We start from the raw sequence: 19,983 nt of genomic DNA, 5'->3' as shown, positions 1-19,983 counted from the left end.
TGAAGTGGTGTACCCACAACATGACTAACAATAACGTACAACTGAAATTTCACAAGGTTGTAAACTATCATAATCTTAATGAAAAAAAAAAAAGCTTTGGGAAAAAAATGAATCCTCTGCAGAACTTGCCTCCTCCTTTCCAGAAGCTCATAGTCTAGGGGAGGACTGAGTCTGCTAATCATACCCTGTGAACAAATGCATAATTGAGATATGAATGAATATGCTGCAAATGTAGGTATGCTTTATGCTTGAGTGCCTAGGCGAGGGGGTCTTGAGGGTGAATTTGGGACTTCCGGTTATAAGTAACAGAAGCTTCAATCTGAACTGGCTTAAAGCAAAAAACAAAGAGAATGAGAGGGAAGGAAGCAAAGAATGGGAGGGAGGAGGAAGGAGAGAAAGAAGGAGGAGGAGGAGGAGAGGAAGGGAAAAAAGGAAAGGAAAAATGTTGTTGGTACTCAGAAATGAAAAGTATGTGGGTTCAGGTACAACAGGATCCAGGGTCTCAAGGAGAACCCAGCCCATCTCTCTCCACCTGTGTGCTGTTTCCCCAGGTGGCTCCATTCTCTGGACTGCTCACAGCCCTTGTGGATGGAGAGTTTCTTTTTCCCCACAGAATCACCACTCTCCTGGAATCGAGCTTCCTTGTCCTGGCTTGGATTACACGTCCATCCTCGAGTCTGTCACCAGGGTCGGGGAAGGACTCCACCAGGTCTAGATCACAGCTCTTCCTTTGGAGCTTGGAGTTTGGGAGTCAGGCATGGCTTGGGATGCTCCACTTGAACTCGATGGAGGGGGAGGAGAGAAGGGGTGGCCGAAACCAAAAGTGGTTGCTGTTATGAGATTGAGAGAGGACAGATGCTGGATGGACAAACCCCACCACTACCCGCCATTGGACAGGAGAAGCTGCGGAGAGCTTGAGGCATTTGGGTGGGTCCTTCAGGATGAATAGGAGTTCAGCAGGGAGGCTGGCGGGTGTGGGGAGGTGGGGGGGGGGGTGAGGTGGGGGGGGTGAGGGGGGGCGGGGAATTCCTGGAAGAGGGCAGAGCGTGAGAGAGGCATGGAGGGGGAAGGGCAGGGATGCCCAGGGAGGAGTTGGCAAGGCTGGGGCTCAGACTGGGCAGTGGGGAGGATGCTGGGTCTGGCCCCCAAGGACCCCGGGGTACACCCAGCAGCTGGCCTTTCTCCTGTGGGCCCCGGGACGCCATTGAGGCTCTTCCGCTGAGGGTGGCATGGGTTCCAGAAGAAGAGGAACTCATGGGAGGGCCTCTTTCAGAGACCATCACAGCAGTAAACAAGTGGGGGCTTTCTGGGATGCAGAGGCACAGGGGAACGGGCTGGAGGCGCGGGAGCTGCGTGGGGAGGTCTGCTTCTCTCATTCCCTGACTGCGGGAGGTTGCATGCACCAAAACCTCCGTGCGTGTTTCTGCAGAACCAGGACGCTCTTACGGAATGAGATTGAAGAAAGGAAATTTAGCCTTCAAACAGAATGACATTCTGACGCATGCTGTGACATGGATGAACCTTGAGAACGTTATGCTGATGCACAAAATGCTATTACTGCATCGTGCTAATAAGCTAATCAACAAAAGGACAAGTCACGTATGATTCCACTTATCTGAGGTCTCTGGAGGAGTCAAATTCATAGAGACAGAAAGTGGAACGGAGGTCACCAGGGGCTGGGAGGGGGATGAGGAGTCCGTGTTAATGGGGACAGAGTGTCAGCTTGGGCAGAGGAGAAAGTTCTGGAGTTGGATGGTGGGGATGGTTGCACAGCAATGGGAATGTACGCACTGCGCTGAACTGTGCCCTTAAAGATGATGAAAAGGATAAATTTTACACTATGAGTATTTCACCACAATTTAAAAAGTTCCTTTAAGAAAACCTGGCTGAAAATGGTAACATATGCAGGTCGTTTATTAAATGTGAGAAGAAACAGAAAAAAAAAGTTTAGCATTGACACAATGTTGTTCGATAGCGTCCACATGTAGATTCTACCCATCGCCCCATTGCTGTCCCAGTTCCCGCTTTCCCGTGGTTCCCTCCGATCCCGGATCTGGTTTGGGATCCTGATCGCGTCGTCTGGGTAGCTTCCTCTCACCCAGAACTCACCTCTAGCCTTCCTCTGTCTTGGAGACCTTTGCGTCTGCAGCATCCAGCCCGGGGGTTCTGTGGACTCTGGCTCCATTTGGGGTCCTTGACCTGTTCTCCTGATCAGACTGAGGCTCTGCGTTTTTGGCAGAAGTGATGCTGGTCCTTTTCAGTGCCTCCCAACCCGGGGTTCATAGCTTCGGTCTGTCCTTTCAGTGTGACGTTAACCTTGATCCCTTGGTTGGCAAGTTTCTCTCCATAACCTGACTGTTTCGTTTGGTAATTAATAGCATTTGGGGGGGGGGGCACAGGGAGGGGGTATTTCAAGATTATGTAAATATTCCATTCCATCCTATGAACTTGCATTCAAAAAGTAGAGAGGACGATATAATGAACCCCTGACACTTATAGCCTAAATTTGACAGTTACGAACGTTTTGCCGTAAGTACTCGCTTCGCCTCCTTGCTTTTTCTCTGGGGAAGTCTTTGAAGGCAAATTTTGGATGATATCATTCAGTCCCCATCTCTCAGCAGTCTTCCATAACCGCAAGCTCCCTATCACACCTGACGGCGTTGGCAACCGTTCCTGACCCCGAGCACTTGAGATGTGGCTGGTGCCACTGAGGAACTGGGCTGCAAATTTTATTAAGTATTAGTGGATTTACATTGGCTCAGCCGAATGTGGCCAGCGGCTGCCCCCTGAGCTAGCACAGCTGTAGAGCCTCGATTCGATTTGGGATCGACGACGTCCTTGGGAAGAAAGGCAAGAAGCTTCGCATTGTGTCTCTCCAGGAGGCACCAGACGCCTGACTGTCCCGTTTCTGGTGATGCTGAGATCGATCTTGGGGCCTCCGGGGTAATCTTGGGGAGCTCAGCTCCTCGGGTTGAAGATGCCGTTGCTTAGCAACCTCTTGCCGATGGTCCTTGCTTCGTTGGTTATCGTTGTCTGAATCAATGACTTCCTTAGCGGCTGTAGTTGTGTGGTTTCCAGGATCCTCTCTGATGAAGACTCTCACTCCTGAACCTCTCTGCACACAGCGCACCCAGTGGGTGGATCCACGTTACTATCCAAGACAAAAGAGAAGGTTCGTGGCTTCCAAAGAAAGGCCCCGGGGGGAACGAACGGATCGGTCTGCTTGTAGTGTCAATATTCTTAGGATGTGTGGATGGTGTTTTGGGCTCCATGAGCCCCCGGGGTTGCGTGCACAATGTGTGTGTTTGTATGCATGCATGCATGTGTGTGCATTTTGCCTCAGAAACCCGTAGGTCTCTGGGAGCATCTCTTTCTCCCAGTAGGAGCTGCCTTGTTTAGGAATGGATGCCTGAATCCTGATCACAGGGGATGGAGCTGGGCTGAAAACCAGCTTCAGCATATCCCAGGGCCCCCTGCTTTGGAATTTCCACGGCTCCACCCTGCCCCGACATGGTACCCTGGACCCTGGGCCATCGGCTATGGTCTGTGGCTGTAGGCTATGCCAGGGCATGTGGCCCTGTGTTGGTGGGAGTGGGCCACTCTAAGGCCCCTGCCATGTTCCACGGGTCCCGGAGCGGCCACTCCTTTCACAGGGACCTGTCTGAGCAGTGAGAACACTATTTCTCGTGGAAGGATCGGCCGCTGCAGGATGCCCCAGGGTTCTGGCAGGAGGATGGCTGTGGAAGGCAGCCCCTACATCTCTGGAGTTAGAGCTGCTTATGCTCCCTCCAGGCGAGCCCAGGGCTAAAGGTCCCGTTGGGGGTGGATGGGGGATGTTGCTGAATTTCTTCACCAAGTTCCTCCCAGTGGATTCCCGTTTGGGACTCACCTCTTAGAAGGTGTGTTCCGGTGCCTTCGCTGTGAGGAGGATGGTGGTGGTTCTGTGAGCTCACGGGAAATGTTCTGGATGGTAACCCCATCGTGTCCTCAGGGAGAGGAGAAACGTGGGGACTGAGACATGGCAGGGAGGCCACAGGGCGCTGTGTTAGGAGAGCGAGGGCAGGCGGGGCCGTGGCCTGTCCCTTCCAGAGGCATTGGGAAGAAAACAAATGTGGGTCCCACCCTCGGCTGGCTACCGCACCCCGGCCCCGCCCGTGGAGCCAGGGGGAGTGAAGGAGCTTCCAACTGTGAAGTGCCGTGCCAACAAGCCCCTGGAGTCGGCAGCATCCTCACGTGGGACTGGAGTAATTCAGAAGCAATATTGCCTGCTTGCCCCATATCAACAGATCCTGCTCTTGGCTCCTGAGAATCTGCCTTAGTTTGGGTTTCCCCAGAAGCAGACCCCGAGACTAGGATTCAAGGGCAAGCAGCGTGTTTGGGAGGTGACCCCAAGGTTCATCAATGGGAGAATGGGGGAGTGAGAACAGGGAGGGGCACGCAGCCCCCCTGAAGGGTTTATGAAGAAGCAAGTTGGCACCGTGGGCACCCGGAGCCTAATTCTGCTTGGAAGATGGCTCGGAATTCTTCCCACCGAGGGCAGAGGGCTGGGGTGGGCTGGAGTCTTCCTCAGCTCCCCGTGAGTCGCTGTCGAGGCTGCATCCTCCGGCACTAACTCTCGGGCGCTTGCAGCCGCAGGGCGAAGGCCCCACCTTGCTTCTGCAGCTAGAGCGCTCAGGCCTGGGGCGTGCGGCTGCGGGGTCCAAATGCCGAGGAGCAGCTGGGCACCCACAGCATCGAGGGCAGTGGGCCGACCATTCGGGCTTGCATCTGCCCCTTGTTATAAAAATTGCAGAGGTGGGGGCCTCACCCCAGGGGTTACTGGTTCAGGAGTCTGGGTTTCCATGGCAGCATCTCACTGTTATCTTGCGGGAGCTTCCTGTGAGGCCGGGAGGAGGGGGTGGCCCTGCTTTAGAGATGTGGACTCTCATTGTCCCAGAGGAGAAGAGATTCCCCAGGGAGGCATGGGGAGGGTGCAGGGCTGTGGTCTGACCCAGGTCCTCGGGGTCAGTACCATCAGCTGCACACCTCCAGGGGGCGCCGTTCATGTGGAATGCCATGTGCAGCCTGGCTGAGACCTGTGTTCTCCTACAGACCATGTGGGATTTCCTTGCACCTAGCACCCGGTCCAGCCTCGGCCCCTCCCACCCCTCCCTCAGTTTCCCCTTCCTGTCCCCGGCTCTCTCCCCCCGGGGATTTTGATCTCGCAGCCATTCCATTCCGACGTGGCGCCAGCCCAAGGACTGTTTTTTCCCCACTCTGTTTCCCAAAGGCTGAGCCAAGATGCTGTCTGCCATGCAGGAGGAGCCATGAATTCATGAATGGACACAAAGAGTAGCCGGGGCTGAGCTGGAGAAGGGGAGAGGCTCTGAGGGCCCGGGGCCAGCTTGGAGCCTCTGTGGGACAGACGGACAGACCCCCTTTGTCTCCTGGACAAATCTCTTTAGTCCTCAGCGCTGGGGATTCAGGCCACCGCCACCAGGCACGGGCCCAGCCTGGAGGGGGCGGCCACAGCCGTTCTCCTGGGCCCGGGCTCATTTGGGAGGGAGGCCGGCTTTTCTCCAGGGGCTATGACGGACCCCAGGCAGGCCCGGGGCCAGAAGGAGAGGGGGAAATTGCAGCTCTGAGGCTGGGCCTGGGGAGGACGCAGGAGGGGAGACCAGCAGGGATGGGGCCCAGGTGATGGGGTCAGGGAGGGACAGGCAGGTCAGCAAGCTTAAGCCCTGCCCTGGGGCAGAAATGCTGCCCCCGGCTGCCTGTAGAGACCCCAGGGCGGTGGTTTCGAAAGTGCTCCTTCTTCAGATCTAGCCCAGCAGCAGCCTGTCCATCTTTAAACCCTTCAGTGGAGTGTAACGTACGGGAAAGCGTGCCTCCCTATCACGACTCCAGGTGAGCAACCTGTGGAACCAGCACCCGGATCAAGATGCTCGACGCTGTTGGTTGCCGGAAACCCCTTCATGCCCCCTCCAGTCACTGCCAAGGGTGGCCACCACCCTGGCTTTTATCCTCAAACGCCCCTGGTGCCAGTTCTTGAAGTTTATATATATAGGATCCAGGAGTGGATACTGCCATTCGGCGTCGTATCTGAGATGCGTCCGTCTTTCTGCAAGCAGTCGTTTGCTCATTCTCATCGCCGTCTGGTGTCCCGTTGTGTGAATATCCCCCGTTTATTTCCATTCTGCCCCGGATGGGCATTTGGGTGGTTTCCAGGACTCTCTTTGGCACTGGCCGCTCCCTGCTCCCAACTAGGATGTGGCCGGTTCGAGAACGTCTGGTCTCCAACATTGATTTCCATATTTAAAACGTTTTCGTTTTATTATTTTTTTTTAAAAGATTCCTAAAGGAGTAAATGGACATGGTAGCCAGTCAAACAACACAGAAATAGAAAGAAAAAAATACTATTTCCTGCCCTTCTCTCCCCGTCTCTCCTCTGGTGCTTCTTTTCATTCCTTCTGCTTGTCCCAGTCGGCAAACTGGCCCCACCCCTAGGATGGTGTGGCCTTGGGCAAGCCGCTTGTTCTGGCCGGATTAACCCATGTCTCAGGAGTCTGTCCGTTCCAAAAATTCTAACTGTGCCTAACTTGTTATCTTGAGTCTGAACGACTTAAGCAGTGCTCCGAGGATCGAGTGTTCCGTTATTGGCCGGGCCTTACCTGTTGGGTGCACGGCTCTGCATCGGTGTAACTGAGCGAGGGCTCGTTCTGCTCGCCCCAACCCTGAAGCCAAATCAATTGCAAGACGAGTTGGTGGTGGAGAAAGGGGTTTATTCCATTAGCCAGCGAAATCGGAAGATGGTGGAGTCATGTCCCGAAGACCATCTTACTCAAGCACAAGGTTTAAGCAGTTATGTAGGGCCAGCGGGCTATAAAGGAAGGGGTTGGGATTGTTGACCATCTGGCGTCAGGGACTGGAGGCCCCACCCCAGGCCTTTCAGGTGTCATTGGTGATGGATGTCAGCATAGATGTGTTTCTTCGAGGAGGTCGGCGTATTCCTGAGAAAGTCAAAAGAACAGAGCTAATATTTATCTCTACAGGGAGGTACCTACAGAACGTGCGTATTTCCCAGAGGGTGGTTATAAAAGTCACTTAGGCTACGTGCAAGTTAAAACATGCACTATGTGGGCGGGTTGGTCAGAGGTTATTCTAAGTTACGACACGGCTTCCCTCATGTCAACCTTGCTGTAGGCTGGTATCACTGGTACCAGGAAGGTGAAGATGAATCAGGGCCAGTCCCCTGGTTTGCAGTCTAGGCGTGGAAGCAGACCCAGAAACTCCCAAATACATATTGTATGTGCTATGATAGGGGTTGCACGGGCAGTTGTGGGAGTCCAGAGGAAAGAGTCCGTCTCTCTGCCCAGGAGTGCTCCAGGAAGAGAAAGAGGGAAGGAGAGTCCAAGCAAATGACTTGTGCGGTGGCCTAGAGGGGAGAGAAGGCAGTTTATGACCCAGTCTGGATGGGAGTGTGAGGGTAGCGATCAAGGAAGGGCTTTTCAGGAGAGGGGACTTTTGCCATGGGTTCTGAAGGCTGAATAGGAGTTTGCCAGTTTGAGAGAAGAGAGAAAGGGATTTTCAAGCAGAAGAAACAATGTGTGGAAGGCCCAGGGGCATCATGACTCTGGGCCTTGGAGAGAGCTTTCCTGGGGTGAGGAGGATTGTAGGGACTGAGTTAGCGATAGGACACAAGGAAGTAGATCCCCCTGGAAGACAGGGTCTTCTAGCCCATGCAGAAGCTGCCTGGCGTTTTTGTTCTTGTCCTTGGCACAGGCACTCATGCTCTGCCTTGGCCCACAGACCTGGGAGTCTTGGTGTGGACTTTCCAAGGTGGGAGGGACTGACAGAGCCAGGGCTCAGGGGGACTGGGGATCGTGGGTAACTTGTGGCCGGGGTGCTCTGACCACTGGCCGATGAGGTGGGGATTTGAGGAGCTGGGAAAGGGCTCCAGCCCTGCCCTTCCTTTGCCTCCAGATCCACAGCCAGTCCTCCATCCTGCGGAGGATGGTCGGATCCATTATACTATCATGTAAGAGACTGACGGCAGAACCCTTCCCATCAGGACCACGGACAGGGCTGGAGGGGGCCATGGGTGTGGTGGGAGGTGTGAACCTGGAGTCAGAAGGTCTGGCTTCCAGTCTTAGCCACACCGCTGCTAACTGGGGCTTCCCTTCTCTGAATCCTTGTGTGAAATGACAACCACGATCTGGGCCCTGCTCGGTTGATGGCATCGTGAGGTCCAGAGAGAAGGAGGGTCGTGAAGGCTTTCGGGTAACTCTCCCACCAGGGAGGGCTGCCTCCTGCCTGCCCCATGCCCACGGTCACAGCATCCCTCTCCTGCCACACCTAGAGTCACTCTTCTTTGCAACACAGCACTGCAGGCAGCCTGTGCCAGCCCGTCAAAGTCGGCACGTGAGCCCTGGCTGAGCCCGGCGTACGTTTGGTGGTCCTGGGGTCCCGTGGCATCCCTGATGTGTGGCACCTGTCCAGGTGGGGCCCCCCATCCCCTCCCTGCTGGGCTCCTCCTTGGGTCCACTGCTTGTCAACCTTGCCAGTACACTGGAATCACTTGGGAAGCTTCAAAAATGCCGATGCCCGGGTCCCTCCCCTCGCGGTTCCGTTTTAATTGTCGGAGATGCGGCCTGGGCGTCGGGATTTTTCAGGTCTCCTCTGGTGATTCTTGTGTGCAGCCGCATCTGCCCTGCGAGGCGGTGATGCAGCTGTGTCTGGAGCAGCCCAGGGTTCCAGGGTGGGGGTGATGACCACGCAGCTGAGACCCAGCACCTGTCACTTCCTTGCTGACGTGTTCACAGGGGGTCTTTGTAAGGACATAGATTTGCCTGTGGCCTGAATTTTTTTGGTAAACTACACGTGACATAAAATTGTATTTGGAGCACGTGTCAGAATCTCCTTCCTTTTTAAGGCTGTGTAATATTCCATTGTATGCATAGACTACACTTTGCCTGCCCATTCATCTGTCAGTGGATGCTGGGGTTGCTTCCACCTTGTGGCTTTTGTGAATAATGCTGCTGTGGACATGGGGGAGCAAGGATCTATTCAAGTCCCGGCTTTCAGTTCTTTGGGGCATAGACTCGAGAGTGGAATTGCTGGATCATATGGTCATTCTGTGTTCAGTTTTTTGAGGACCAGCTGCACAGTTCACAGTGCTGCACCCTTTGCACTCCAACCAGGCGCACACAAGGTTCCAGTTTCTCCACGGCGTCACCAACACTTGTCTTTTTGATGATGGCCACCCTGATGGGGCGAAGTGGTGAGCCCGATTTCTAAAGCAAAGCTTCCTTTTTCCCTTACTTCTACACATCGTACACCTCTTCCAGAGGTACTGGGACCAGCATGTGTTGAGTACCTACTGTGTGCAGGGGACGTCCCATGTCACGTCTCGTCCTCCACGGGGCAGACGTCCGTCCCCTCCTGGAGCGCAGGCTTCGAGGTCAGACAGGCCGGGGCTGAAATCCTGGCTCTGTCCTTTCCCGGCTCTTGTGCCACGACTGTTGATTTGATTTTTCCGGGCTTCAGTTTCCTCAGCTGTAGAATGGAGTTAAGAATAGGATGTCTGTCATCGGCTATGAGGAATCATAGCCCCAGAATCATTAACGTCGGTCAGGTGTCAAGTGTGCTGGGAGCCGTGCACGGATTAACCCATGTCATCCTTTTATAGTCCTCTGAGGTGCATGCTGATGTTATCCCCACGGCTCAGATGAGAAAACGAGGCCCAGAGAGCTTCAGTAACTTGCAGATGGACACGCAGCCGGCAAGGGGTGAAGCCGGGATGGAATCTAGCTTCTCTGCCCCCGGAGTGCCCGATCGTGATTATAAACGCTAATGCGTGCTCAGTAGATGCTGCAAGGCGGGTGTAAGCCACAGCAGAGGCTCAGGGAGCTGAGGTTTTCCCTTGGGGAAGAGGAGCTCCCCAGGCCTAGCTCCACCTCGTCTGAGGAGGGCAGCAGACGGACAGCCCTTTACAGATGGGAAGCACCTTCACTGGTGTGCTGTGAGCATGGAGTTAAGTCTCTGAGCTGCCCTGCAGGAGGCTGGCAGATCCGATAGGGTCGGTTCCGCAGGACGGACCCATGGCTGCACGTGCAACAGAGAAGGGGGCAGGATGGGGTGTGTTGCTGAGAAACTGGGAGACCGTAGTTAGCATCACGTGATTGTGACAGCCCCTGCATTTGGAGGGTTCGCTGAGTTCACTCAAATCTGCCCCTGCACTGCGCCCCACTGCCTGTTCCAAACCTGAGAAGCCCGAGCATGGGCCACCTTAATAAAGGACTGGGGCAGGCACCCTGAGGGAATCCAGCACCGTATTAGCTACAAAGCTGAGCCTCAGCAAAGCATAATTTACCCGAAGGAAACACTTAAAAGTGTTCCGGGGTTTGTGTTGGAAGGAGAGAGGAGAAACAGACTTTCTGCCAACCATCCTCCCATCCGTTCAGACATCTGCTTATCTACCTATCTATCTACTTATTTTTCTACCAAGCTATGTGCCTCTCTCTCCTATCTACCTACGTCTTCACCTGTCCATCTCTCCATCGGTTTATTCCCCATCCATCCATCTATCCAAACTTCCATCCATCCATCCATCCATCCATCCATCCTTCCATCCTTCCATCCCTCCATTTATTCCCCATCCATCCATCCATCCAAACTTCCATCCATCCATCCATCCATCCATCCATCCAAACTTCCATCCGTCCATCCATCCTTCCATCCTTCCATCCTTCCATCCCTCCATCCATTTATTCCCCATCCATCCATCCATCCATCCATCCAAACTTCCATCCATCCCTCCCTCCATTCCCCATCCCCCCATCCTCCCATCTGTTTCCCCATCCTCTCATCCCCCGTCCGTCCATCCATCCCCCCATCCTCCCATCCATCCATCCCCAATCCATCCACCCATCCGTCCTTCCAGACATGTATCTACTTATCTAGTTATTTGTCTATCAAGCCATTTGCCTATCTGTCCTGTCTATTTACCTACCCACCTACCCATCTGCTACGGACTGATTGTTTGTGTCTTCCTGAAATTTATGTGTTGAAGCCCCAGTGCCCAGCGTGATGGTATTTGGAAGTGGGGCCTTTGGGAGGTAATTAGGATTGGATTAGCTCATGAGGGTGGGGCCCTCCTCATGGGATTAGTGCCCTAATGGAGAGAGGAAGAGACCCCGGAGCTCTCTCTCCTCCATGGGAGGACCCAGTGAGAAGGTGCCATCTGCACACCAGGAGGAGGACTGTCACCAGACGCTGAGTCTGCTGGCATCTCCATCCTGGGTTTCCTGGCCTCCAGAGCTGCGAGAAAGAAAGAGAATGCATAAACAATCACGAACAGAACATTGGTAGAAATATGCATGGCGGAGCCCCTTCTGATGAGGTCTCAGAAGGAGATGAGGAAGATGTCATTGGACGGGGGAGAAAAGGTGGTCCTTCTCGTGACGTGGCAAAGAGCTTGGCTGATTGTGTCCTAGTGTTTTGTGGCAGGTGGAACTTGCAAGTGGTGAGATTGGATGTTGAGCTAAGGAGATTCCTCAGCAAGGTGTTGACGGAGCGGCTTGGTTCCTCTGGCGGCTTATGGTAAATGCCAGAAGAGAGGAATGAATGGAAGAAGGAATTGTTAAGCAGAAAAGAACCAGAATGTAAAGATTTAGAACATTCTCAGCCTGTCTATACTGTGAAAAGTGAGGACTTGTGTTCAGAAGAGAACATCCAAGGTGGGGCCAGCCCCCCCGTTTCATCAGGAGATTAGTGTGGGTGGGAACCACGGACATCATCAGCCGTCTCAGCTGAAGCCAGGAACAGAAAGGGGATTAAACCAGCAGGGACTAAGAAGACTGGGCCAGATAAAGGAAGGCTGCACACGTGCTGTTTCTCAAGAAAGGGGAAGGACGATGACGAAGGCAGTTTAGATGTCCTCAGGACTGCTGCTCCCCCCACAGCCCTGCAGACAGGGTGGTCCCTCCTCAGTTTCAAAGAATGGGGTCGCCTCTCTGATTTTGCTGGCCGGGATACCCCTGCCCAGTGCCTCAGGGGCGGGGCGACCTCCTGAGCTGGGGGCGGGGTGATGCCGTCACCCCAGGGGGCTGGAGAGCAGAGCCTCGGGCCAGAGGATTATTCTCGAGCCTTAAGATCTCGAGGAACTTGCCTTGCTAAGTTCTGAACTCCTTCCTTCTTTCCGCTTTCTCCCTTTCGGGATGGGAATGTCTGTCGGAGGCCTGTCCCACCACTGTATTTTAGAAGCACATAATTGGTCTGGTTTCCCAGGTTGGGAAACAGCTGAAGAGGAATTTTGCCTCAGGATGAGATCTCACCTGTATCTGATTTAGATGGTCTTGAGATGAGACTTTGGAATTTTAGAATTTAGAGTTGATGCTGGAATGAGTTAAGACTTTCACGGCCGTTGAGATGGGATGAACGTCTTTTGCCCCTGAGAAAGACGTGAATCTGAAGGACCAGCGGTGGAATGCTGTGGACTGAATGTTTGTGTCCCCCTAAATCCATATGTAGAGGCCCCACCCGCAATGTGGTGGTATTTGGAGGTGGGGCCTTTGGGAGGTATTAGGGTTAGATTAGGTCATGAGGGTGGGATCCTGATGATGGATTAAGGCCCTTAAAAAATGAGGGAGAGACCCTAGAGCTCCCTGCCATGTGAGGAAACACCAGCAAGGTGGCCATGCGCAAACCAGGAGGAGGGTTCTCACCAGACGCTGAATCTGCCAGCACCTCCATCTTGGATTTCTCAGCCTCCAGAATTATGAGAAATAAATGTTTCTTATTTAAGTCACCTAGTTACGGTATTTTGTTATAGCAGCCCAAACTAAGACACCATCCATTCATCTCTCCACTCCTCATCCTCTATCCATCCCAACATGCCCCATCCCTAGTCTGTCCATCCGTCCATCCATCCATCCACCCATCATCCCTAATCCATCCATCCATCCATCCCTAATCCATCCATCGATCTGTCCATCCATCCATTGATCTGTCCATCCATTCATCCCTAATCCGTCTCCATCCATCCATCCATCCATCCTTCCATCCATCCCTACTCTATCTATCCATCCATGCATCCATCCCTAATCCATCCGTCCATCCCCAATCCATCCATCGATCTGTCCATCCATCCATTGATCTGTCCATCCATCCCTAATCCGTCCATCCATCCATCCATCCATCCATCCTTCTATCCATCCCTACTCTATCTATCCATCCATCCATCCACCCATCCATCCATCCTTCCACCCCTAATCCATCCATCCATCCATCCCTACTCTATCCATCCATCCATCCATCCTTCCATCCTTCCACCCCAATCCATCCATCCATCCATCCATCTATCCATCCAGACATCTATCTACCTATCTACTTATTTATCTATGAAGCCCTTTCTTGTCTACCTACTTACTCACCTACCCATCCATCTAGTTCCACAGTCAATAAATTGAAAACGTATTGGAAAATATGGCCGTTGTCCTGTGGGCAGTGGGAGAGCCAATGAAAAAATTTAATTGATCATGAAAAGTTGAAAATTCTACTTTTCATGATCAATTAAATTTTCAGATTGTGGCATCTGTAAAACCGAGGTGCATCGATGACGTCTTCGGGGAGTTGTGGGCATCAGCACACAGCCCCCCTGCTGCCAGAAAGCTCTTTGGGCCCTACAATAGTTGAGTCCATATGTTTTCCCTCCACCTACTTCCTTTATCCTGGGCAGCCCTGTGCTGAGTTAAAGGTCAGGGTTCCTAGGGAGTGAGGGGAGGATGGGTGCTGGGTGATGACTGTGCCCCTGCCACACAGGGAATGCTGGAACAGTGGGATACTGAAGCTGGCATTGCCTCATAACCCCCTACCCCTTCCCCAGCTCCCTCTCCAGCCTGCGGCTTCCCTCCCAGCCCCTGAGCATGCCTCCTCCTTCCTGCCACCGGGCTTTTCCTGAAGCCCTTCCAGCCTCCAGAAATTGCCTCTCCTGTCTTGAGTGCCTCTGACCATCATGTCTCTGGGATCCCAGCTTTCCTTCGGGAGAAAAGAGCCTTTTCTCCTGCCAACAGCCACATCATGGCAGAGGACTGGCCTTCTGTTGTTTAAATCTTTATGTGATAAAAGCATTAGCATCATGACAATAAAAGAATTTCCTCCAACTTTTTATTTTGAGAAATTTGAAATTTAACATAGAAAAATTGCAAGAAAAGTTCAATGAACACCCAAGTGTCATTTACTTAGAGTCACTGGGTATTAACATTTTGCGGTGTTTGCTGTGTCAGTTTCTCTTCCTTTGAACCTTTCGAGGATAAGTTGCAGGTGTTCCCCCACAACACGCCGCCACTCCCAGGGACCCGGCGCTCCATGCGATGCTGTGATCTAGTCTCTGTCTTCCCCCGCTGCCACTACAAGAGTTTTTAAGAAGAATCTCTTCTAAAATGAATCCTGCCGCCTCGCCACAAAAATTTGCATTTCATTTTTGTGCATTTACATGTTTTCTTCCGTCCACACGCATACTGTGACCTTACGGCGAATTGTATATTCTCTTTTTCACTTAATATTACACGGCAGACATTTCCCACGTCGTTATACAATTTAAAAACTTATTTTTAGTTCCACAAGTAAAACTTGAATATAATCTCATAAAAATTCAAACAACAGGTGAATTGAAAATCTCCTGCCCAATCTTAAAAATCGTAAAATAGGGGGGCAAAGTCCTCTGTGACCGGCACCCCCAAATCCATCCCTCTCTCCTTTTTTTTTCAGGCCTCGTCCTGTGCGTTTACCATGGATCTGTGGTCGACATTCAGGTTCATTCCTGTTACTGTTTTTGTTGGCTCTGTGTCACTTTTAGTCACCAGGCCAGTTAGCATCTGGGCCCTTTGATGAGCCTGACTCAGTGCTTCTCAGACCGGGCCCCAGCCCCAGAGATAACAGTTTCTTTGATCTGGGATGCGGCCTGGGCACAGGCATGTGTAAAATCTTCCCGGGTGAGTCCTTTTCTTAGCATTTTTTAAAAATGAGGTGAAATTGACATGCACGCAATTAACCATTTAAAAGTGAACACTTCAAGGGCATTCAGTACGTTGACAGTGTTGCGCAAACACCACCTCTTTCTAGTTCCCAAACGTATTCCATATTCTCTCACGGTACCTGCAGGCTAGGCAATGTTATCTCCTTTTACCCACAAGGAAGCTGCAGCCCAGAGATGTTAAGTAATTTCCCCTAGGTCACACAGCACCCAAGTGACTATGTAGGGATTTTCCACCCACTGTGCCTAGCTACAGGAGAGAGCTCCTGCTTCCTCCAGTTCATGATGGAAATTCAACCTTCTGTCTTTGTCTCCCTGCCAGCATCCAGCTCTGGATCCTGGCTCAGTTTGGGAGCCCCCCACATGGAGTTGCCCTCCCTGCCCCTATCAGATGCTGTGGCCACGTGGTCACCCAAGCAGCAAGGGCTGGCCACAGAATGGGGATTCTGTTCTCCAGACAGGAGACAAGGCCCCTTTCCCTCCTTTAGTTAAACCAGCGACGACCTGCTAGAAATGTCAACTCTTCTAAGAGAAATTTCCCACAATCTTGAAGGCCGCCCTTCTGACTGCCAGCTCTGTTCTAGAACATTCTAAAATGTATCTGTGCATTTCATCTGTTAAAAATGACTCCTTTGTCCCTGGACCGGGGAACGGGTAAACACACCATTCTGCATCCAAGCGATGGACCAGTTCTCCACAATAGAAAGGAAGAGCCATCGATACACACAACAGCGCGAATGATTCTCAGATGTGAAGTACGCCAAACTCAAAAGGCTGTACGGAAAAAAAAAAAAAAAACGGAGGACGGAAAGGTTGAGAACAATTGCCAAGACTGGTACTGTTACATTTAGGAGGGCCCGGTTTTTTCTTGTATGAGACACGTTTGTCTTAGTACCTTTTGAATGGAAAATCAGTAAACCCCTGTTTTACATTCAAAGCACAATTTCTTTTCCCGTAAGAATGTGCTTTGACTTTGTACAGTGAGTTCTGTTGGGGACTCCTGGAGGACTCCAGTTATGGGACATTCGGCACGAGGCAAAGCTAGCGGGACAGAGCAGAGTGGTTCTTCCTGGCCTAGGGAAAGGGATGGGGTCCCAGGGGTGTGAGGGCATTTTGGGGGGTGATAGATGTGTCATTTATCTTGATTGTGGTGTAGCAGTTACACGACTCCCTCCATTTGCCAAAAACCATAAAACCGTGTAGCAAAAAAAGCAAATTTTACTGTGTCAATTAAAAGGTAAATGAAAACACCAATGAAACAATTAAATTCATTGTCCTCTTAAAATGCCTGCTTAGAGGTTTATGAAGAAAAGAAGGAGGCCACAAAGAGTTAAAGAAAAAGGTCTTGATTCCGGAGGGCTGTGGGAACCCTCTTTCTTGGGCTGCTGGCCCTGGCCCCGGCCCCGTGGCCCGGCCTCTCTTTCTCTCCGCCTGCCTTTCTCTCGCACCGGCTTTCAATAGCAGCGGCTCGAGTGGGAGACAACGAGAGTTTTGTGGGGCTCAGAAATAAATAAATAACTGCCCAGGCCTGGGTCGCCATGGCAACCGTGACATCACCCTTGAAGCCAGGAGTCGGGAGGCGGGGCTGGCACCATGGGTGGCTTGTTGGAGTTTGTTAAGGGAGCAGAAGGAGTGAGGGCGGCCAGGCGGCGCCTGGTCGTGGCTGGAGGAGCACTCCCTCGGCTGCAGACTGGGTTTGCCACCTTGGAGAATGGCGCGAGCTGCGTCCCCAGCCCAGTTGGAGGGAGCGTAAACTGGCGCAGCCTCCCTGGGGGCTTTGGGGCAGAATCTATCAAAATGAACACAGTATGCACCTGTGTTCGTGTCTCCAGGGCTGCAGGAACAAGTGGCCACAGAGCATGTGGCTGAGAAAACAGGAATGTGTTCTCTCACGGTTTTGGCAGCCAGAAGTCCAAGATCCAGGTGTCGGCAGGGGTGGGTCCTTCTGGACGTTCTGAGGGAGAGTCTGCCCCAGGTCTCTCTCCCAGCTTCTGGTGGTTTCGGCGAGTCTTGGTGCTCCTTGACTTGTGGACACATCACTCCAATCTCTGCCTCCTTCTACTCTCTGTATCCCACCTTCTCTAAGGACAAGTTGCATTAGGTTAGGGGCTCCCCACCCCCAGTAGGACCTCATCTGCACTCATTGCATCTGCAACAACTACGTAAGGTCACATTTGGAGGTGCTTGGGGTTAGGACTTCGACCCATGTTGGGGGGACATATAACACTATTTTTGTTATTATCACATGCTGTTTAATAAGCCGCTCTTGGCCACCGACAGCTTCCTCCTGGGCCACCCGTGAAGGTGGGCAGATGGGCTAGGTGTTTGGGGCTCCTGGGGAGGCTGTACTTCTGTGGGGTCCCCACCCTCAGGGGCGGGTCCTCCACTTTCTCTGGGACCGTAAGCTCGGTGGTTCGTCTGCCCCTGCCCGAGTGTCCAGACCCTGTGGGAGATGCAGCGCTGACGTCTGGCTGGCCCGGCTCAGAAGCCCTGTCCTGGGACTTGCTGCCAGAAGCCCTTAGTCTTCTCATCTATCTAATGGGCTCAGCATGACCCTGGCCTTGCCGTGGTGGAGTGACCGCTGGCTGCAGGCAGAGAGCAGCTTCCAAGCAGGTGGTGGGGAGCAGACTTGGACCCCCAGACTCGTCCAGGTGCCGAGGGGCCAGTAGAGGAAAAGCAGAGCCCAGGAGTCCTGGGGCACGTGGCACTATCACCTGGCGGATGTCCCCACGCTCCAGCCTTTGCTCCTTCCTGCCCTGCATGCGCCAGGCTGCTGGCAAAGCGCTCTGGGCTCTCCTTGCCTGTTCATGCTGGCCTCTGCGCCACGAGCACCCTTTCCACTCCTGCCTTTTCCTTCACCTGGTAAACTCTTCATTTCCTCCTTCAGCATCCATTTGCTGGGTACCTGCTGTGGTGCCAGGAGCTCTGCCAGGCCCCCGGGTGTCGTGGTCAGCCTGTGCCCCAGGAACCCACAGACACAGTGTGGGCCTTGCCCCCAGGGAGCCCTCCCTCTGCTCTCTGATCTTCCTCTGAGCTCCGAGAGCACCCACCCCCACACCCTTGCCGGCACAAAGTGGGTGCTCAGCAGGTGTTCCCTGGGAGGATGAGAGGCACTTATCACATTGTCTTGGGATTTCTGCTTGCATCCGATGTCTTCTGGGCTGTGAGCTCCTCGAGGGTAAGACCGGGTCATGCCATCCCTCTGTCCCCAGGTCTGAGTGTTGAGCCAGCATACAGAAGGTGTTTAATAAATGCCACATGAACCATACTGGCATAGATCCAGGATATAGAAGGTGCTGATAAATCCTTGGTGAATTGTACCTAGCATGGATCCAGCATACAGAAGGTACTCAATAAATGCTCCGTGAACTTTATTGGCATGGATTCAACACACAGAAGGTGCTCAATAAATGCTCTGTGCTCTGTCCTGGCGTGGTGTTGGCGTACAGAAAGTGCTCAATAAATTCTTGGTGCACTGTACTAGCATGACATTAGCATACAGAAGGTGCTCAGTAAATGCTCAGTGAGCTGCACCAAGCCTGGCCCCAGCATACAGAAAGTGCTTAATAACTGCTCCGTGGACTATCCTGCATCGATCCCTTTTGTTCTGAATCACGCGCTCACATCTCATTTTTATGGGTCTTCGTAGTAATAATTGGGATCTTGGGGGAGAAGTTTCCGGTGTTTCTGTGGAATTTCGCCCCATCTGGTGGCTGTCCCTTGGCAGAGTCCCAGGTGACCTGTCCGCTTGCCTGATTCTGAGCCTGCGTAGGCAGAGGCGGTGGCCCCTGCTGAGCTGGTCCTGCTTGCAGCCGGGTGCCTGCGGATCTTGCTCGAAGCTCTTGGCGGCCACTTTCCCTGCCCTGCCCGGCTTCCCTTCCCAGCCTGACCTCAACACCCCTGCACAGTCCTGTCCTGGGGGCTGTCACTTCCTAACCTCTCTGCTCCGAGGCTCCTCCGCCATAAAATGGGCCTGGTGAGAGCCCCGTGTGCTTGTGGAGCTCCAGTGTGGAGCAATCGAGAGACGGGAGGGGGCGAGGCTTGGAAGATTCCGGAAAGACACCAGAACATCAGGAATGTTTGTTATGAAGATAAAGTCACCTGGCAATTCCACGTTGGCAGTTCTATGCCGCCAGAAGCGAGTACAGATGTTCACCATTTTGTAGGCCCAAACTGGAACGTCCACCTCCAGTAGATTGAGCACATAGGTGGTGGTACGTTCGCCCAGGGGAATACTATACTGCCATGAAAACAACCAGTTGCTGCATCCAACGTGAGTGGATTGCACCAAAGTCACGTTGAGCCAAGGAAACCAGACACAGAAGGTTTTGTGCTGTGTGACCCCATTGATAAGAAGTTCAAGAACAGGCCAAACCAGCAGATGATGAGAGTGTCAGGGGTGGTGTCCTTGGGGGAAAGATCCCCCCCTGGGAAGGGGTGTCAGGGCATTTCCTGGGGGCAGGAAATGAGCTCTGGCTGCTCCTGGGTGGTGGGTACATGGGCGCGTGCGTGCGTGGAGAAATTTAGCAAGCTGGACCCTCGGGGAGGAAGGAAAAAATAGGAAATGCAGAGAAAGCTGTGTCTCAGTTTTTAGCAAAGTTTTTTTAACAAGCCCCACATTGGGGATTAGACACAAAATATTGGATAGTCGAAAAAACATGTAATAGAAAGGGAGGGAGAGGGAGGGAGGTAGACAGGGATGGGGGTGGTGGGGAGGAGGCGAGGAGGGGACCCTCTCTTCTGGCCGGTAGGGGCCGAGGTCTTCAGGCCTCCTGGGAATTCTGCGACCACAGCTGCTCCCGGCTTCCCGGCTGAGCTGCCAGGAATCGTGCCTCTTGTTCCAGGTTCATGAACCACCGAGTCCCCGCCCACAAGAGGTACCAGCCCACGGAGTACGAACATGCCGCCAACTGTGCCACCCACGCTGTGAGTCGGCTTTGGGGGGCTGAGAGCTGACGGGGGGACACTTC

At 53.0% G+C, this 19,983-nt stretch overlaps 1 protein-coding gene across 5 annotated transcripts in view; it reads left to right on the top strand.

Moving 5' to 3' along the window:
* MMD2 (monocyte to macrophage differentiation associated 2) overlaps positions 1-19,983 on the top strand; it is a 56,191-nt gene that overhangs the window by 10,639 nt on the left and 25,569 nt on the right. For all 5 annotated transcript variants that reach the window (XM_070566213.1, XM_070566214.1, XM_070566215.1 and 2 more), the window contains exon 2: positions 19,858-19,939. In XM_070566213.1, coding sequence (XP_070422314.1) covers positions 19,858-19,939 — 82 coding nt within the window. The remainder of the gene's footprint in view (positions 1-19,857; positions 19,940-19,983) is intronic.

The sequence above is a fragment of the Equus przewalskii genome, chromosome 12, assembly GCF_037783145.1.
Source record: "Equus przewalskii isolate Varuska chromosome 12, EquPr2, whole genome shotgun sequence".
NCBI classification, from domain to species: Eukaryota; Metazoa; Chordata; class Mammalia; order Perissodactyla; family Equidae; genus Equus; species Equus przewalskii.
Note: the sequence above shows the minus strand (reverse complement) of the source record. Positions and strands in the feature narration are given on the sequence as shown.